The sequence below is a fragment of the Pocillopora damicornis genome, chromosome 11 (genome assembly GCF_964200805.1).
Source record: "Pocillopora damicornis chromosome 11, jaPocDami1.2, whole genome shotgun sequence".
Classification (NCBI taxonomy): domain Eukaryota; kingdom Metazoa; phylum Cnidaria; class Anthozoa; order Scleractinia; family Pocilloporidae; genus Pocillopora; species Pocillopora damicornis.
Genome location: NC_142680.1, coordinates 14502310 through 14522681, shown reverse-complemented (window position 1 = coordinate 14522681; position 20372 = coordinate 14502310). Strand labels below are relative to the sequence as shown.

Genomic DNA, 20372 nt, shown 5'->3' with positions numbered 1-20372 from the left:
TCTGTTTCAATTTGTTTTTTAATGCCAATTTCAACCCTACAAAATACTATTTGCACTTATTATGAACCTTATATGCAATCAAATGCAATTGAGCAGAGTTAACAATATCTGCATTCCATAGATGGTAAGGGTTTTTGCATATGTGCATGTTGGAATTCCATGTACTCTGCGTTTGAGGCGTTCTTGCGTGTGCTTTGAGCATGAACTTTAATCATTGTTTGGGGTGGCAGCTCTTTGTCCAGGCAGTTTTCCCCACTCCTTCCCTCCCTCTTTCTACTGTTTATTCAGTGTGACAGGTGCCTGTTTCCCTTTCCTGCGTGGGGGTTCATGACTGGGTTGCCAAGATTTGCCAGATATGGGAGCAGTCTCCATCTAGGAGCTGGCTGCCAATGGGGGAAGCTCATGGATATCTCAGGGAACCCAGCCTCCACCAAGCGATGCAGTTGTTAAATGGCTGTTTCCACGCATATTCCTAAACTGAACTCCCAAATGTGAATGACAACTAACTTCTCTCTGTAATGCATTTGCCATGCACCCAGAGGAGTAGCTGTTTTAGCTTTTCCTTTTCTTCTTCATTACCTCTTACATTTCTCTTTATCACCTCTCAAATCATTATTTCAGGTTGGCTGTTTACCTGTTTTTAGATGGATTGATGAGTGATTTTTGTTTTCATTCCCACTTTCAATATATATATATATATATATATAGAAGGCCGAAACAGTAATGTCTGCAGTTAGTTATATATATATATATATATAACTAACTGCAGACAGTACTGTTTCGGCCTTCTGGGCGTCATCAGTGCAGTGTTGATGCTAGGATGGAGGTAAGGCAATATAGCTACCCCAAGTGATCTCACACATGTGGGATCACCTAAGCCATGCCAGAGTGCTCAAACTAGAAAAACTAGTGAGCGCGCATAATGCTAACAGCAATGACTCATCCTAGTAGAGTGCTCAATTTGGACATGAAAGCAAAGCTTTGTATGCCAAAGAGCTATATCTAACTGCAGACAGTACTTTTTTTTTTTTTTTTTTTTTAAATATAAAAGCCTGGAGACCAGGCAGTTTTATTTCGTCAATGATATCTATTTACAATTCTAATTAATTAAAGTATTCGAATTCAATTATGAGTTATTTAGGTAATTACAGGTCTCAATTAACTAATGATATTTTCTCTTACAGGCGGCACGAACAGCGCACGGGCTATAACAGCCCGGAGTAAGCGCCCACCTGTAAGAGGTAACAAAGTTCTATTTAAAAGTTTTCTATTTACTATTTACAAAGAGATATTTCAGACCATGTGGGGCGCAAACAGCGCGCGGGCCTGTAGCCCGGAGTAAGCACCCCTCATGGGCGAGATTTAACAAGTTTTATTATATACAAAGGTTCAGGGGGGAGCAAGAGAGGGGAAGAAGATGGGCTTACCAGCGTCGACCGAACAAAGTACGTTTTTAAAAGACCAAAAATTCCTTAAGGTATCAGTGTCGTTACTAAGAATTCTGAGTTGGACATCTTTCTTAATTAAGTCTATAATCGCGTTGGAGCTCAAAAGAGAACCTTCGAAGGTAGCTTTATTTCTGGCAAGCCAACACCAATATATGATGGTTGCCTTGAGAAAGTTAGATAAGGATATAGCGGTGGTAGATTTGTCTAGGGAAAAAGGGTAGTAGACAGATGTAGGGGAGATAGAGAAGGGGGAGTCGAGTAGAGCACGGAAAAGGGGGGAGAAGTGGTCCCAGACTTTCACAACTCTGGGACATCCCAAGAAGCAGTGTTCAATAGTTTCCGTTTTTCCGCAGATCGCGCATTTGTCACTATTGATGTATCCCCAAGACTTAAGGAGATATCTTACGCGGATCATTCTATGGATCAATAGCCAAATTAGATCGTTCTTCTTGTTTTCAATTAGCTTTAGGCGAGACTTGCGCCACACCCAGGCCCAACGATTGATGGGGCGGTCCATAGCAGACGCCCAAAAACCGGAGCACCGGGGTGCAACGCAGACGGGGTCAAGCAACAAAAGATATAAATTCTTACCGGTGAGTAAATCAGGTAAGGCACCAGTTTTCTGATGCAAGGTACGGAAATTATCTAGACAAAGGCGGTAGTAATTGGAAGGAAGGAAGGAAGAGGGAGCAGAATTGGTGGGAAAAGAAAAACGGGGATCTAGAATAGTTAGCTTATGTCCTAAAAAATATCGAGCTAGGTAATGCCATTTGGATGTGCCAAAGTCATCTCTTAAACTGGAAAAAACAGAAAGGCGCAGGCTAGCGCACTTAGCTTTAAAATTAACGACGTTGAGGCCCCCGGATGATGGGGGCGCACAACAGCGATCGCGACTAACATTTTCCATTTTTCCTCTCCAGATAAAAGGCCAAATGATCGACTTAAAGCTATCGTGCACCCAACGGGGTGGGGGGATGACTTTAGCAACGTGCCATAAACGGCTTGCGCCTAAAGTATTTACAATTAAGGTCCTACCGATAAAAGACAGGTCTCTTTGTTTCCAAAGATTTAGAACCGAACTTAGTTTGTCTAATTTGGCCCGCCAATTGTCGTCGTCGACATTGACGAGGCCGTTTGAGAAATAAACACCAAGCACTCTCATTTTAGTGACCCATTTGAGGCCATAGGGAGATTCAATTCTAGTTCGCCATTTTCCTAACCACATTGCTTCAGATTTGGACGTGTTCAGTTTAGCGCCAGATCCTTGTTCAAATTTTGATACGACTCGGAGAAGTGAAGAAAGAGATCTTTCGGATTTTAAGATGCAAGTAGCATCGTCAGCGTACTGGGATATTTTATATTGAAGGCCCCCTGCTCCGGGGAGCAGGAAACCTTCAATATCTTTACAATTACGGATTTGCGTTGATAATACTTCTGAAACTAGCACATAAAGGAGAGGAGATAATGGGCATCCTTGTCTCACCCCTCTTCTTAAGTGGACAGGGGGGGACAGGGAGCCATTAACAATGATTCTAGAGAAGGCTTTAGAATAAAATAGTTCGACCCACCCACAAAAGGAGGGGCCGAAACCAAATTTACGCAATACTCTCATCATGAATTCGTGGTCAACTCGGTCAAAAGCTTTTTCTTGATCTAAGGAAATGAGAATACCCGGTTCATTAGTTTTGTCAATCATGTCGAGGGCATCACGAAGTAAGGCCAAATTTGAGAAGATAGTGCGGCCGACCACGCCGCACGTTTGGTCTGAATGCACGATGGAGTTCATGACTTTTTTCAATCGTTCAGTGATGATTTTAGATGCTAACTTGTAGTCAGTGTTTAACAAGGAAATTGGGCGCCAATTTTTTGCGAGGCGTCGATCATCTTTTTTGTGGATGAGTCGTAGGAGGCCCTCGTACTGGCTATCCGCGAGGGAGCCAGCAAGAAAGGCCTCGTTCAAAACAGAAAGGAGAGATTCGCTCAAATCGTTCCAAAAACACGAGTAAAATTCTGTTGGGAGACCATCAGAACCGGGTGACTTGCCGGTCTGAAGGCCTTCCAATGCAGTAAGTAATTCTTTATTAGAAAAAGGGCCTTCACATAGATTGCGCTCATAATCAGTCAGTGAAAATTCGAGGCCGTCAATTATTTCAGTTTGAATTCGCATATCAAGAGGATCTTGGGTGAATAAATTCTTGTAAAAATTGGTTAAAATTCTTTCAAGATCATTTTGAGAATTTCTGAGAACACCGTTCTCGTCAAAAAAAGATTCAAAACTATTCATGTCAGCTCGTTTTTTCTCCAGACGGAAGAAATAGCGTGTTGGTTTCTCACCTTCTTCGAACCATTGTGCTCGGGAGCGGACTTTAGCTCCTTCGGCTTCTTTCGAGATCAGAGAGGACAATTGGCTTTCCAAATCGCTAATTACACCTGGGTTATTTAAGCGATTAGAATGTAAAGCGTTTTTAGCATGGGTTAATTGCTTAGTAATTAGGATTCTTTTGGCATTTGCTGTTCTCTGTTTACGGGTACAGTATGAAATACTTGTTTTGCGGATTTCAATTTTTAGAGCATCCCACCATTCGCGAAGGGAGGCGAATTCGGGGATTTTAAGCTTAAAGTTGTTAATCGATTTTGACATAATGTTTTTAAATTCTACATCTGAGAGTAAAGAGCTGTTGAACTTCCAAATTCCAGGACCGTGATTAGAAGGGTTAGTCGTTAGTTCAATTTTTACAAAGTCATGATCGGATAGGTCGTATACGCATGGAAGAATATTACATTTCGTTACTAGGGTTAAGCCTTTAGCGACGAGAAAGCGGTCAATTCTAGATGCCTGGGTATGGTCTTTATTAGACCAGGTGAAAGTTACTTTGCGCGGGTTGTTTTTGCGCCAAATGTCTGTAAGTGAGAAGTCAGCACAAAGGGATCGGAGAAGTTTTTGATCAGACAATAGGATGGCGGAACAATTTAATTTATCTAGGACATTGTCCACACAATTAAAGTCTCCCCCGATCACTAGGTCCCCTTGGGGGAGAAAGTAATTGTGCAGACAAGAGAAAAAACTTTTACGATCCGAAATAGTATTGGGAGAGTAAATGTTCACTAAATTTAGTTTAGAATTATAGTAGTCAATGAGTAAGCTCAATATTCTTCCTTCGGAATCGGTCAAAAAACGGATAATTTTGCCTGGAAAGTTTAGAGAAAAGAGGATGGCAACACCGGCAGACCTGCCAGTCCCGAAGGACCACAGACATTTGCCGCGCCAGAGTATTTCGAATTCCTCCGCTTGTTTTTTGCATGAGACATGTGTTTCTTGTAAAAGGATTATGTCACAGTTTGAATAATTTAATTCTTGAATAATTTTTCGACTTTTACTGGAGGACCCGAGTCCTCGCACATTTAGAGAAATTATTTTAAGCTTACTCATTGAATATAAATAAAAAATTAATATCTGTACCGCCTTCTCCTAGGTTTAACTCTCTCCCATCCATCATCATCAGTTTCGGAGCCAGAGTAGTCACGGCGGGAAGATCTATCGCGGCCATCGTGGCCGCGATAATAATCTCGATCGCTTCTATCTCTCTCTCTTCTGTCGTCTCTCCGGTCATCTCTTCGTTCTTCTCGATCGTCCCTCCCTCGCTCGTCTCTTCGTTCTCTTGGTCGTTCTCTTCTACCTTCGTCGCGTTGTTGTTCTCGTTGTTTCTCTTGATCTTGTTGTTTCTGTTGTTCTTGCTGTTCCTGCTTTTCTAGTAATTTCTGTTGTTCTTCTTGTTGTCGCTGTTGTTCTCTCTGTTGTTGTAGTTTTTTCTGCCTTTCTTCTCTTTCCTTGGCGCGCTGGGCTCGCTCTTGTTCCTTTTCCTTTTCAGTTTTAGGTGGCGTTGGCTCACTATCGACGTTCGCGCTGAAGAGCAGGAAGGGGCATTGAGGCATGGAATGGTTGTCCGCTAAACAAACGGAACATCTTGGCGAGTCTTTACATTCTTGAGCTCGATGCCCAGGGCATTCACAATTAAAACAACGGACTGCGGAGCAGTCTTTGGCCATGTGGTCAGTAGCTCCACAATTCCGGCAAGCTTTTGGCTGATTTGGGTACCATATTTTGATAGGTTCACCAGCTATGTTGATGTTGGCAGGGATAGTTCGATGTAGCGCCATTCGAGCCGTTCTTACTCCATTCTCGATATGTTGTGCAATTTTGTCGCGCCGAAATGAAAGGACACGACCGTAGTGGCTGAGTCGGCCAATCACGGCAGTGTCGGGTAGTTCAGCGGGGGCTTCATGGATCTTGACGAGGACCAAACGATTTTCGCAGTCGCCCAGGAACACTTTGAGACCGGCAATCACGACAAAAGGTGTTTCAAGAGCGGCTTCTTTAGCTGCACGGCTCTTAAAAGTCACGATCCAAGATCTATTGGACGCCTTTCTCTGGATTCCGGTGATAGCGTCAATATCGATTTCTGCCGCGTCAAAAGCTTCGAGAATTATTTGCGATGTGACGGTTGTATCAACGCTAAAATAAATAGAGCGATCCTTCGTGATTCTACTTTGACTGGGAGCATTCAAAAAAGGCACGGCCTGAAATTTCACACCCTTATTTTCCAGATTTTTTAGTACCTCAGGGATTTCGATTTCCACGTCTGCGCCCCAGGACTGTGAACCTTCTACCACGCTTGCGTCTACGACGTCTCCTGGATTCGCTGTCGAGTTATCTGTAGTAAACTGGCTGATATTTTCACTTTCCTGGCTGTCCATGTTGACCAATTGCTGCAAAAGCAAGGAAAATAAACTTTTCATAAGCCTTTTAACCTTACCCAAGAGGCCGAGAAGCTTTCAGTACTGTTTCGGCCTTCTGGGCCTCATCAGTGCAGTGCTGATGCTAGGATGGAGGTAAGGCAATATAGCTACCCCAAGTGATCTCACACATGTGGGATCACCTAAGATCACCTATATATATATATATATATATATATATATATATATATATATATATATATATATATATTGTGGGAGGAAAAAGACAAATAAACTACCAGTTCATCCCTACAGACCTGTTTCGTGGTTGCCCACTCATCAGGGCAACCACGAAACAGGTCTGTAGGGATGAACTGGTAGTTTATTTGTCTTTTTCCTCCCACAATATATACATCGCTCTACTCCTATGTATTGAGCACTGTCTTACGTAAGTCAAATTACTCTTTATATATACATATCAATTTATATATATATATATATATATATATATATCAATTTATTTTGAATAATTATTTAATTCAGTCATTTGTTTACTCATTTATATATTGATAAATGTGTATCCACTGACGTTTTTTACATCTTATTTGTTGCTCAGTTGGAGAACACGAACCCTTGATTGTTATTCAATTTTGGAATTAACCCTTTAACTCCCAAGATTTCTTTAGAAATTCATATTATTGTCTGTCATACAATTTATGTGATGTTAGTTTGGAGAGTTTGGAATTGGATCAACAATCCATCCCCTAATTGCTATTTTTCTTTTTTCTCATTACTTGTCTGCTTGATATTGTATTGATAGCGTAAGGAGAAATTCTGTCTAGGTCATTAATGGGACTTAGAGGGTTTATAATTGTTTAACAGATGCTTTCACAGCTTCCACTATCCACCTCCATGAGTCCTGTTCAATTTTGATAGACATTGGCGACTAATTATTTCAAATGAGCCTGACATTAAACGACAGTTCCAAACGCGATCGACCTACGGACGCCAGGAAAAAGCATGTGGCCTACTAGAAAGCGGAAAGTTGTAACATTTAGGAAGAACCATGAAACTCCAAGCGAAAAACAAAAAGTGATCCTGCTTTGTAAACACATTTGGAAAGGTCACGCCACATTAATAGAACTGAAAATCAGAGACCAAAATTCAAAAGCGTAAAATGGCTGAGAACCAATAACTAAAAATTTAATAAAGATTACTGGAGACCAAAGAGAGGTTTTAGAAAAACCTAACACCATTTTGGCCGTAAAGGTACACTCCTAAGGTGTAAGCTAACCTTATCGGCGCCACTTAAGAATAATTTATTCTGTTTCAAAGATTTTCAAGCGTGTTTGTTGTCAATGACCCAGACGAAACTCGATCGTGTGTAATTCACGTGAAAAGGATCTGATCTTTTTTCACAATCTTTGAACCTTTGAACTGCAATCAATTGCGGTATCAGTAGCACATCACCTTGTTTCTTCTGTAGACATTTGTGATCACGAAATAATATTGATCTGTTTTAAACATTTGGATCTAGTAGTACTGGGCGGGAGATGATCACTGCTGAAGAGCATGCACATTTCATTCAGCAGAATGGAGTTGCCAGAGTTATGAATACGTAGCAAGCAGACTTGACCACTGTGAAAACAGCGTAATACATACACTTTGCCGTATGTGGTGTGTCCGGAGCTGGAAAGTCTAGTTTTCTTAACAGCATACGAAGGTAAATACATCATTACACCCATGCAGACCAAAGGCGCACTGAGCAGTACAATAGTAAAAAAAAAAATTGGTTTTGCGCAGTAACAACAGCCTGTCCGATATTTTATTATTGTAGTTCCCTAAAAAGATAACACTGGTTTCAGTTTAGAAGAAGTCAAATACAAGTGCATGTAACATAATTAATATATAGCAACGGGCACCCAAACAGTGGTGTTTTTATTCCTAACTGAATTTGCGAAGGCCAAATATAAGATTTTGTAGACTTGTAATTTGCAAATACATATATTTTAACGTTTGTTCCTGCGATGTTTGTGCTAGACTTGATAACATTCGTGAAGATACCGCAGAGGTCGATGTCGAAGAGAGCACTTAAGAGCCGAAATGTTACGTGCATCCCATCAACCCCAAAGTCAAGTTTTGGAACTTACCAGGGATAACAGAACAGCGGTGTTTAAGGGTGATCTTGAGAAGTACTTCAAACTTGAAATGTGGAGCTGGATACGTTCCATACCTACCTCAATAATCTTTGCCAAAGATCGATTCACCGCTGACGACTTAAAACTTGCAAAGATGATTCGATCAAATGGCAAGAAGTTTTCCTTCATTCGTGCAAGAATTGATCAAGATGTTGAGAATGCGAGGAGAAGCAGACAGCATTTATTTAATGAAGATGCCATTCTGGAGAAAATACGAAAGAACTGTGCAAAAACTTAATTGGAGGAAGCCTCCTCGGTGATGAGAAGGAAATATTTTTGATGAGCAGCCACTACCATTCGAAGTATGACTTTGGTATAATCTCCCAAACAATTACAGCTGTTTTGCCGAAGCGTCAACGAGAAGTTCATGCTCTGGCCTTCACTCAGAGATTGAATGCTGAAATAAACTTTGCGTTATTTCTGTTCAGTGTTAGTGCATCAGCTCTTGCTACATGTGTCTAAGTTGCCGGGGGAACCATCGCCGCTGATATCGTGCTGTTACGAAGAGAAATTTACTTTTAGAAGAAAAGCCACTTCGTCTTCCAGAAGAAAGGTTAGATAACTTTTCATTACTGAGTATCAACACCCAAAATAAAGTGAAGGCATTAAGCACAATTTTTGGCTGTGCAGCGGGAATCGGCGCGCTTCAGTACAGCCCATACTCCACTGGGCGCTGTCAGAAAAGAACACACCTCATCCCGTTTATTGGTGTAGCTGTCGCAAGCACCTTTTTCTTTCGGAGCAACATATTACTTTCTGCAAACACTGGAAGATATAGAAAAACTTGCTATTGAGGTGCTGAGAATAACACCATTGAAAACCAAACCCAATCAACTTTCATTAAGAGAAAATAAAGCTCCTTTTACTTTCTCTTGTTTTCATTATTAACCTGACTTATAATATTTGACTTCACTGCAAATTCTTGAAAACAAGGCCCAAGAAAAAAGCTAGGTACAGACGGAATTGGCTGTTGATGCATTGTGAAATTACGTGGTAATGAAACCATTATGTTGGCGGAATGTCTGAGGAGTGTTATTGTAATAACTATTAAGCGAAAAAGGTCATTTTGGGTGTTGATGTTGTATTTCAAATAACAGAATTTTATGTTTATCAAGTTGTTTTTGATGACACGGTTACAATTTTTTCTTACACCAGAAATCGTTACTGAACTTTTTCAATGAGCATTATTTGCTCCCAATCCTGCGACCTAATATCGTCAGGAATGTAAGATTACATTAGTATCGATTTCGACACTACTATTCCGGAAACGTTTTAGCAAAATGTTGTTCATCGTGGTTTTATAGATGAAGGAACGTTTAATCGTTTGTCTCACAATGTAAGAGTCAGGTTAATCAATCGTGTTTTGATCAAAACGTTGGACAGCTATACTACTGGCCTTCGTCAAGCGCCGAGGTCGAAAGTTTACGTGTCACTATTTATAGCAGCTTAGTTTGTTGTCGTTGGTGTGTTTTGGCACGCTGTGCATTTCGATCCTTTTTATTTTTCCAACCATAAGATATTGTTTCCTCGCTTGGATATCGATCGGCTTCTATTAGATTAACCTTATTAAGAAAGTCAACAGACTCGACGGTCTAACGTTATCAATCTTTTTCTTTAACCAGGGAAAGCAATTGACTGGAGGATAAAAAGTCAGCAAAATGACCAGAAATGATTACTACGTCTCACAAATATCCGAAAAATTACTGTCCGTTAGAATTAGTAACAAATAAAAGTAAGTTGAATACAGGGAATGAGGCGTTTAAAAGAGGATTGTAAGAGAACAGAAGAATTCATATTGATATTTTTCTAGCAAAGCTGAATCAAGAGAAATGTATAGTTTTCTTAGGCAGCACATTGTTTCATTTTATGTTCGTTTTGCTACTTGCAGTGAAAGAAGACCCATAAATTTCTATTTTATGTAAGAAATTTGTTAATAAAATTCCTGGAGCAAAATAATTTTGTCTCATTTTTTTCTTTTTTTGCCTTGTTATTCTCGGTGGAAATTTAACATTATCGAATTTTCTTGGATCTCCAAGAAACAAGAGATTTGTATACCTGAGAACTTGTTATTTGCTGTTATTTCTTGTTTCTAGCTTTTTGCAAAACAAAAAGTGAAGAAAAACCACTCTGGGTATGTGCCACGGGAACCTTAAACTGCAATTTGTTTTCCTGGTTTGGTTGAGACCTCAATTTCGACATTTTATCTCTGTCAAGTTTACACTACCAGATATGGTCTTGAAATGGGTATACTGAGGAAAAGTCATCAACCAGCTAGGTCTCACCCAGCACAAGTTGCTTTTACGTCAAAAGATAATTTCAATACCCCTGCCACTTTTCTCTTATGCCGACATTTATTGACGTGATAAAAAAAAAATGGCTTTAATAAATTAACTTTACGTAATGCAAAACAATGCTTCAAGATCAGGGGTTGTCAGTTTAGTAAGGCGTCTGATTTGTTGATGACATAACCACATGTCAAGTTATGTTAAGGTCGACAGCCCGGCAACAACTTGGCTCCTTTTTCCGCTAGTCGCTGTCTTGCTAGGAATAGCCCGCAGTGCAGGCGTCTCATTAGGAAGAGTTTACGTTAAGAAGCGGGCAATCTTTCATTCAAACGACAATGTTCAATTTGGAGATGGAGTCAACGGTGTGGGAGGGGGCGGGAAAAACCTTTACATTGATCTCCCTACCCCCTCCACTCTCCTTCTTTAAAAATTTCTCTCTCTCTCTCTCTCTCTCTCTCTCTCTCTCTCTCTCTCTCTCTCTCTCTCTCTCTCTCTCTCTCCACCTTTCCTCTGTTATACAAATCGAAGATAGCAGCTATAATTTTCACCAAGATAAATGTGAGCACTCGCCACCAAAATTACGCCTACTCCATAGGTTATGTTGTGAATGGACATATAGAGCGCCTTCTTATATGAATGTTAATCTTTGAATGTATTTCACTGCAACCAAATCTCTTTAGGCCCTGAGGAAATGAGTCATGTTACAAAAATTCTAAAACATTTTTGTTGACTTCGAGCCAAACGATACTTGATCGCGTGGAATTCACATGAAATTAATTTGATCTCCCTCACAGACTTTGAACCTTTGGACTGCAACCAAATTCGTTATCAGTAGCACATCGACTTACTCCTCCTGTCGACATCTGTGATCACAAAATAATATCGCTTTGTTTTAAACATGGCTGAGTTTGGTAGCTGGGAGATGATCAACGCTGAAGAGCTTAAGCATTGCGTGGAGCAAAATGGAGTTTCCAGAGTTGCCGAATACGTATCGAGCAAACTTGACGATTGGAAAAACGTTGTAATACAATTTGCAGTATGTGGTGTTTCAGGAGCTGGAAAATCTTCTTTTATTAACCGCATACGAGGGTAAGTACATCGATGCACAAGGATTGATGACGTGCAGTACAGTAAAGAACAAGTCACTTTTGTTAAATATAAAAGAGCTTGTTATATATTTCATATTTTTTACGGGTCCCCCTGAGTACTTTTATTCAACAATAAAAGTGCCTCGACCTATCCTACTGCTGCCACGGCTGTTCATTTTATTACGCATCAGTCATTTTATTTTACAGTCCAATATGAATAACCTTCTAAATAATCAGGGATTGTGACCGTCGTCCCTCCCACTCAGTCAATACGCACATAACATCTAATGATACCTTTCCAGTCGAAATTAAGATCTCGTTTTCATCGATGTTTAAATTATAATGATATTAAACTAAATGAGAAGAAAGGCATCTTGAAGACCAATACTTGATCAGGAATAAAACACAAACTGTCGGCGGTGCCTGATCAAGCGCCGTAGGCTCTGAAAAGTAGGGAAATATTTAACAATATTTTAACCCTATGATAGAGAGGAAGACATCCATCCTGATGCAGCAGAGGTCGGTGTTGAAGGTTGCACTAAAGAGCCGAAACGCTACGATCATCCCAACAACCCCAATATTAAGTTTTGGGACTTACCAGGGATGACAAATCCAATCTACGATGATGATCTGGAGAAGTACTGCGAAAATGTGGCGTTCGATAAGTACCATACCTACCTGATCTTCGTCAAACATCGATTAACCGCTAACGACTTAAAACTTGCAGAGAGGATTCGATCAACTGGTAAGAATTTTTTCTTCATTCGCGCAAAAATTGATCAAGATATTGAAAATGCAAGGAGAACCATGCAGCATTTATTTGATAAAGATGCCATATTGGATAAGATACGAAAGAACATTTCGCAAAATTTGCTTGAAAGAGGCCTGCTCAAAGATGAGAAAGAAATTTTTTTAATAAGCAACCAACATCCTGCCGAGTATGAATTTGGTGAGTTGACCCAAGCAATTGTGGCTATATTGCCGCAACGACAACGTGAGAATTTCATTCTGACCATTAATGATGCCTTAACTTTGTCAAAAGATACCCTGAAGGGGAAGGTTGAAGTTCTTCAGAAGCGCATCAAGTATGTTGCCACCGCATCTGCTGTGGCTGCAGCTGTTCCAATTCCCGGGGTATCCATTGTAGCCGATATAGCGATGATAAAAAGTGAAATCAACTTTTACATAAGCCAGCTTGGTCTCCCACAAGAAGGGTCAAATAGATTTTCATTACTGAGTTTGAACACTCAAACTGAAGTAAAGGCATTGAGTACAGCACTGGGCAGTGCCATGGGAATTGGAGGGCTTGTTGCAGCCTACTCTACCGAGAGTGTCGTCGAGGAGTTCTCTCGCTACATTCCGTTTATTGGCATAGCTATAGCCAGTCCCTTGTCGTGCGGCGCAACATATTATTTCCTTTCGAAATGGTTAGAACAACTGGAAGAAATCGCACTTAAAGTATTGGAAGAAACATGGCACAACGTTCGATCCCACTAGCTTTCATGTACGATCTGTACCATGGTTTTCTTTACTGTGCACCGCAATCACAAGCCGAAGGCTGGAAATCGACGAACTTTAAGTGCTCTTACCCTAGCGTTCATGTTATTGATGTAAGAAAAAACATTTTTCTCACAGATATCCTAATATCTTAGTCTGAGAAGGATTAATTCAGCAAGAAAGGAAGCCTGTTTTGCTGTATTTGAAGGAATAGAAGAGTTAGTTTATAACTATCGGGTTATATTAAATGACACGGTTATGTTATTAGAGGATGTAGTAACTCCCACATTGGCTCACAGTCTAGGATCTCTTATAGTTTGTTGGAATAACAAAGAGGATACTTCTATTCCGGAAATAATTTAAACGTCCTAGGAAAGTCAATCCTTTTCTTTCACCGGAAAGTAAATTGACTGAAGGGTTAAAATTAACAAAAAAGTTGCTTGTAAAGATTAAAACATCACGCGAATAATTAAAAAATTAATGCATGTCAAAATAAGGAAAAAACCTACGATAAATTTTAGGAATAAGACAGTTAAAACTGGATAACAAGACAACATAAGTGTGTCATTCAGAATTTTCAAGCAACACAGAATTAAAAGGAATTTGTTCATGGATAGTGCATTGTCCGTTTCATATGATATTACTTTTGCTACTAGCAGTGAAAGAAGCCTACAAATTGAAATCAAGTAATATTTCGGGGAAAATGTTTCAAATAATTGTTTGTCCCTTTATTTACTTAGTTACCCTTAGTGGAAATTTCAACGTGAACATATTTTCGTGGATCTCTGAATGAAACAAATTCCCTCTTGAATGAATTTGATCCTTTTCTCATTCTATATAGCTATTGATTTGTTCCAAGAAAACGAAAGTTTTTTCATAAGTGACACTTTGTTAACACTCCTGTTTCTCGCTTTTTGTCACTGTACTGTGCATGAGAATGAAAACGAATTTGACGGCATTAAAAATTCTCAAAGAGTAGAAATGGAGAATAGACCACAAGCAGTCCCTTCTTTTCAGCGAAATCCGTTGCGCGAGTCAAACTAATTGTTAAAAAAAATTTAAAAAAAAAAGAGAAAAATTGATGTTAGCACGCCAAGCGAAACTAGCCCTTGGAGCGAGGCGAAAGAAAACTTGTTCCACCCGAAAAGTGCGAATATCATTTGCCTGTGTCTTGTGCTTTACTCTTGTTCTTTATATATGCCGCGTGCCTAAATAACTCAACAAAGTGCTCAGCGGGTTTTTTATTTTATTAAATTGTTCAGATCAAAGTGAGTATGACTTTGTCTTATTCGTCACACTAAACATATATTACCTTCTCGTCAAAAGAGAATGTTGATAGTCTTGCCATTTTATCCTTATGCCGGCATTTTTGAGGGTTATTAAAATGTGTTGGCTTTGAAAAATCAACTTCACGTAATGAAAAACAATGGCTTCAAGATTAGGGGTTGATTCTCCGGCGCAATCTTCAGTATCTAAGACGTCTGATTTGTTGATGATGAAACCGCAACATCAAGCTTAAGATTGGCCTCGGTCTCGTTTCTTTTAGTCGCTGTCTTTCTGTTTATTAAAGCTGTAATATTTATTGCCCCACTCCTCCCCTCTCCTTCTTTTTGACTGAAGACATGAGTCATATCATAAAAAGTTTGAAGCATTTTTGCTGTCTTCTAGCCTAACAACACTCGCTCGCGTGGAAATCACGTGATGTGAATTTGATCTCCCCATAGACTTTGAACCTTTGGACAGCAAACAAATACGTTATTAGTGGCACATCGACTTATTCCTCATGTAGACATCTTTGAGCGCAGAATAATATCGCTTTGTTTTAACATGGCTGAGTTTGCTGGTTGTGAGATGATCAACGCTAAAGAGCTTCAGGATTACGTGGAGAAAAATGGAGTGTCAAGAGTTGGCGAATACATATCGAGCAAACTTAACGATTGGCAAAACGTCGTAGTACACTTTGCAGTATGCGGTGCTTCGGGAGCTGGAAAATCTACCTTCATTAACCGCATACGAGGGTAAGTACATCGATGCAAAAGGATTGAGGACGTGCTGAGCACATAACAGTAAAGAATAAGTTACTTTTCTTAAATTAAAAGAGCTTGTTTTATATCACATATTTTTACAGGTCCCCCTAAGTACTTTTTTGCAATAATTAGAGTGTCTCGACCTATCCCACTCCTACCACAGCTGTTCATTTTATTGCGCCTCATCAGTCATTATATTTTTACTGTCCATAATGAATGACTTTCTAAATAACCAAGGATCAATAGGTGCACACAATTAGAGATAATTTTGCCGTCGGAGTAAATATGTCGTTTTCATTGATGTTTTGATTATCACGATATTAAATTGAACGAGAAGAAAGCCTTCTCGTCTACTAGGACTTGATCAGGAATAAAACACAAACTGGCGGCGGTGCCTGATCAAGATCCGTAGGCCCTGGAAACTAAGGAATTATTTAACAATATTTCGACTTTAGTTCCTTCGTTGTTTATGATAGACTGGAAGACTTTGATGAAGATGCAGCAGATGTCGATGTTATTGAGTGCACTCAAGAGCCGAAATGCTATCATTATCCCAGCAACCCAAATATTAAGTTTTGGGACTTACCAGGGATATCAAGTCCAAAGTACAATAATGATCTGGAGAAGTACTGCAAAAATGTGCCATTGGATAAGTACCATACCTACCTGATCTTCGCCACAGATCGATTCGATGCTGGCGACTTGAAACTTTCAGAGAAAATTCGGTCAATTGGTAAGAATTTTTTCTACATTCGCGCAAAAATTGATCAAGATGTTGTAAATGCGAAGAGAAGCTGCGAAGGGAAAAAAAAAAAAAAAGCTAACGTAACCAGCGAAAAGGATAAGAATGCGGAGGGAAGTAGAAAGCCTTCATTCGATAAAGGTGCCGTACTGGAAAAGATACGAGAGGACCTTTCGCAAAATTTGATTAAAAGACGCTTGCTCGAAGATAAGAGAGAAATTTTTTTGATAAGTAACCACTTTGCTGAGGAATATCAATTTGGTGAGCTGACCGAAGCAATTTTAGCCAAATTGCCGCAACGGCAACGAGAGAGTCTCATTCTGACTTTAAATAATGCCAAAATTTTGTCAAAAAATACCCTAAAGGAGAAGGTTAAAGTTCTTAAAAAGCGCATCAAGGGTGTTGCTTTCGCATCTGCTTTCGCTGCTGCTGCTGTTCCAATTCCCGGGGTATCCATTTTGGTCGATCTTTTGTTGATAAAACGTGAAACCGATTTTTACATAAGCCAGCTTGGTCTCCCAAAAGAAGGGTCAAACGCATTTTCATTGCTGAGTTTCGACACCCAGGCTAAAGTAAAGGCATTTATTGTGGCGCTGGACAGTGCCATGAAAATTGGTGGGCTTGTTGCAGCCTACGCTACCGAGAGTGTCTTCGAGGAGTTCACTCGCTACATTCCGTTTATTGGCATAGCTATAGCCGGTTCCATGTCGTACGGCGCAACATACTACTTTCTTTCGGAATGGTTAGGACGAATGGAAGATGTTGCACTTGAGGTGTTGACACAAACATTGCAAAAGGTTCGATCCCAAAAACTTTGATGTCTGATCTGTACCATGGCTGGAAATTGACTAACTTTGAGTGCACTTACCTAAGTGTTGTTATTGTTTTTGTAAGAAAAAACATATTTCTCACAGATATTTAGTAATAACTCTATAGTAGAAACAATTGGCATACTTAAGAGTACTTCAGTCTTTTTTTTAACTGGCCTGGAGGCTGGCTACAAAGCTGAATTTTTCCCAAACAGCGCATGCTCTCATTGGCTATATTGGGGTCTCAAAATCTAACATGAAAAGTGCTAAACTGCAAAATATATTATAACAGAGAGTGAAACTTCAGTTTTACCCGTAAATGTTGAACGACGACGCTCGACCGCCGTTGCTCGTAAACAAAGGGGAACTAAGGATGGCGTGAAATTTTAGCAATGTAATATTTTACGTTCCTAGGGGCTTACATGAAATTTGCAAATCAAATAATGTTTCGAATAATATTCCATTTGCATCCTCTAATATCTTAGTCTGAGAAGAATTATTTCAACGGGAAAATAAGGAAAAATAGCCAGTTTTGTAGTTATATTTTAATGAATAGAATAGCTAGTTGGAGCTTGTAAAGTAGCTTGAAATGATTAGTGCAGTACACGAATAATAAAAAAATTAATGCACCTCAAAATTAGGGAAAAACCTAAGATAAACGTAAGGAATGAGACGGTTAAACCGGATGACAAGACAACGTAAGTGTGTACATTGAGAATTTTCAAGCAACGTAGAATTTGTTCATGGATAGTGCATTGTCGCTTTCACGTAATGTTAGTTTTGCTATAATCAGTGATAGAAGCCCATGAAGTATTATGTTATGTAAGAAATTTCGGGGAAATTTTCCTAATATTTGTTTGTCTGTTTATTTAGTTAGTTATTCTTGGTGGAAATTTCAACGAGTAAATAATTTCATTGATTAAATTTTCTTGGACCCGAAAATGAAACAACTTCGCTCTTGAATGAATTTGATCCCGTACTTATTTGATATAACGATCGATCTGTTTCTAGAAAACGAAAGTATTTTTTATAACTGACACATTGTTGACACTCCTGTTTCTCGCCTTTTGCCATTGTACTGTGCATGAAAATGAAAACGAATTTGTCAGCATTTAAAATTCTCGAAGAGTGCAAATGGACAATAGACCACAAGCAGTCCCTTCTTGTCGGCGAAATCCGTTGCGCGAGTTAAAAAAATCAGTGAAAAAAAAAAAAAAGGAAAATAGATGATAGCTCACCAAGCGAAATTAACCCTTGGAGCGAGGCACACGAAAACTTGTTCCACCCGAAAAGTGCAAAATCATTTTTCTGTGGCTCGTGCTGTACTCTTGTTCTTTAAGAATTCCGTGTGCTTAAATAACTCAACAATGTACACGACGGGTTTTTTTGTTTCTTTAAAACTGTTCAGATCAAAAAGAATGTTGCCTGATGATGAAACCACAACATCAAGGTTGGCCTTGGTCTCGTTTCTTTTGGTCGCTGTCTTTCTGTTTATTAAAGTGGTGATATTCATTGCCCCACCCCTCCCCACTCCTTCATTTTGCACTTAAAAATGTGACCACTCGCCGCCAAAATTACCCCTACACCACACGCTATGTAAATGGACATAAAAAGCGCCTTTCACATATGAATGTTAATCCTTGGATGTATTTCGCCATACCCAAATCTCATTAGGCCATGAGGACATGAGTCATATTACAAAAACTTTGAAGCATTTTTGCTGTCTTCTAGCCAAACAACACTCGCTCGCGTGGAATTCACATGACGTGAATTTGATTTCCTCTACAGACTTTGAACCTTTTGACAGCAACCAAATACGTTATCAGTGGCACATCGACTTGTTCCTCCTTTCGACATCTGTGATCACAAAATAACATCGCTTTGTTTTTAACATGGCTGACTCTACCAGTTGGGAGATGATCAACACTGAAGAGCCTAAGCAACCACTATACTGCCAAGTATCAATTTGATGAGCTGACCCAAGCAATTTTAGCTATATTGCCGCAACGACAACGAGAGACTCTCATTCTGACCGTTGATAATGCCTTAATTTTGTCGAAAAATATCCTGAAGGAGAAGGTTGAATTTCTTAAAAAGCGCATCAAGTATACTGCTACTGCATCTGCTGTGACTGCGGCTGTTCCAATTCCCGGGGTATCCATTACGGCCGATATCGTGTTGATGAAAAGAGAAATCGACTTATACATAAGCCAGCTTAATCTCCCACAAGAAGGATCAAATGAATTTTCATTGCTGAGTTTCAAAACCCAAACTGAGATAAAGTCATGGAGTACAGCGCTAGGTAGTGCCATGCGAATTGGCGGGCTTGTTGCAGCCTACGCTACCGAGGATGTCGTCGAGGAATTCTCTCGCTACATACCGTTTATTGGCATAGTTATAGCCAGTTCCTTGTCGTACGGCGCAACATACTACTTTCTTTCGAAATGGTTAGGGAAAATAGAAGAAATTGCACTTAGGGTGTTGGAGCGATCATTAGATAACGTTCGATCCCATTAACTTTGATATATGATCTGTACCACGATTTTCTTTTCTGTGCACCGCAATCACAAGCCGAAGGATTAGAGGAAATCGACTAATTTTGAGTGAACTTAACTTAGTGTTGTTTTTGCTTATGTACGAACAAACATTTTTTTCACAGATATTCAGCAGTAACTCAGTATTAGAGTTAAATGACACGGTCATGTCGTAGCAGTAGTTCTCACATTGGCTTATAGTCATAGGATCTGTTATCGTCTGTAGGAATATCATAAAGGATGCTTCTATTCCGGAAACAATATAAAAGTTTTAAATAGTGGCAGTCAATTATTTTCAATTATTTTCTCTCTTTCTGGGAAATAAATTGACTGAAGGATTAAAATTAAACAAAAAGTTGTTTGAAAGGATTAGTACATCACACGAATGATTAAAACATTAATGCACGTCAAAATTAGGGAAAAAACAACGATAAATGGTAGGAATGAGACAGTTAAAACCAACAACCAAAGAATTGTTTGTCTCTTTATTTACCTAGTTATTCTTGGTGGAAATTTCAACTTGAATTTTCTTGGACTTCTTAATGAAAAAAATTTGCTCTTGAATGAATTTGATCCTTTACTCATTCTTTATAGCTATCGAGTTGTTCCTAGGAAACGAACGTTTTTTTTATAACTGACACCTTGTTGAGGAAACGAAAAGTTTTTTATAACTGACACCTTGTTGAGGAAACGAAAAGTTTTTTATAACTGACACCTGGTTGACGGAGACGAAAAGTATTTTTTATAACTGACACCTTGTTGAGGAAACGAAAAGTTTTTTTTATAACTGAAAACTTGTTGACGGAGAAGAAAATTTTTTTTTTTTTGTAACTGACACCTTGTTGACGGAAACGAAAGTTTTTTTTTATAACTGACACCTTGTTGACGGAAACGAAAAATCGGAGAAAAAAAAACCAAAAAAAGAAAATTGATGGTAGCAAACCAAACGAAACTAGCCCTTGGAGCGAGGCGCAAGAAAACTCGTTCCACCCGAAAAGTGTAAGAACCAT

General features: G+C 39.3%; 3 protein-coding genes across 6 annotated transcripts; all 3 read left to right on the top strand.

Annotated features, from left to right (window-relative positions):
- Positions 1-7540: 7540 nt before the first annotated feature.
- Positions 7541-10336, top strand: LOC149037710 (uncharacterized). The gene is made up of 4 exons (XM_089188004.1): positions 7541-7905; positions 8223-8490; positions 8809-8933; positions 10003-10336. The coding sequence occupies exons 2-4, from the start codon at positions 8286-8288 to the stop codon at positions 10024-10026; spliced, it is 354 nt and encodes a 117-aa protein (XP_089044130.1). The 5' UTR covers positions 7541-7905; positions 8223-8285; the 3' UTR covers positions 10027-10336.
- A 1075-nt stretch (positions 10337-11411) lies between these two features.
- On the top strand, positions 11412-13864 carry LOC149037709 (interferon-inducible GTPase 5-like). Of its 2 annotated transcripts, XM_089188003.1 has the most exons (3): positions 11463-11754; positions 12242-12498; positions 12796-13864. In XM_089188003.1, the coding sequence occupies exons 1-3, from the start codon at positions 11564-11566 to the stop codon at positions 13248-13250; spliced, it is 903 nt and encodes a 300-aa protein (XP_089044129.1). In that variant the 5' UTR covers positions 11463-11563; the 3' UTR covers positions 13251-13864. The 2 variants fall into 2 exon arrangements, with proteins under 2 accessions (XP_089044128.1, XP_089044129.1); XM_089188002.1 differs by having other exon boundaries at positions 11412-11754; positions 12242-13864.
- A 1004-nt stretch (positions 13865-14868) lies between these two features.
- Positions 14869-19488, top strand: LOC149037708 (interferon-inducible GTPase 5-like). Of its 3 annotated transcripts, XM_089188001.1 has the most exons (4): positions 15025-15268; positions 15754-16261; positions 17840-17848; positions 18788-19488. In XM_089188001.1, exons 1-4 carry the CDS (start codon positions 15078-15080, stop codon positions 19343-19345), a joined length of 1266 nt encoding a protein of 421 aa, XP_089044127.1. In that variant the 5' UTR covers positions 15025-15077; the 3' UTR covers positions 19346-19488. The 3 variants fall into 3 exon arrangements, with proteins under 3 accessions (XP_089044124.1, XP_089044126.1, XP_089044127.1); XM_089188000.1 differs by lacking the exon at positions 17840-17848 and having other exon boundaries at positions 15023-15268; positions 15754-16390; positions 18908-19488; XM_089187998.1 differs by lacking the exons at positions 17840-17848; positions 18788-19488 and having other exon boundaries at positions 14869-15268; positions 15754-17658.
- Positions 19489-20372: the final 884 nt, after the last annotated feature.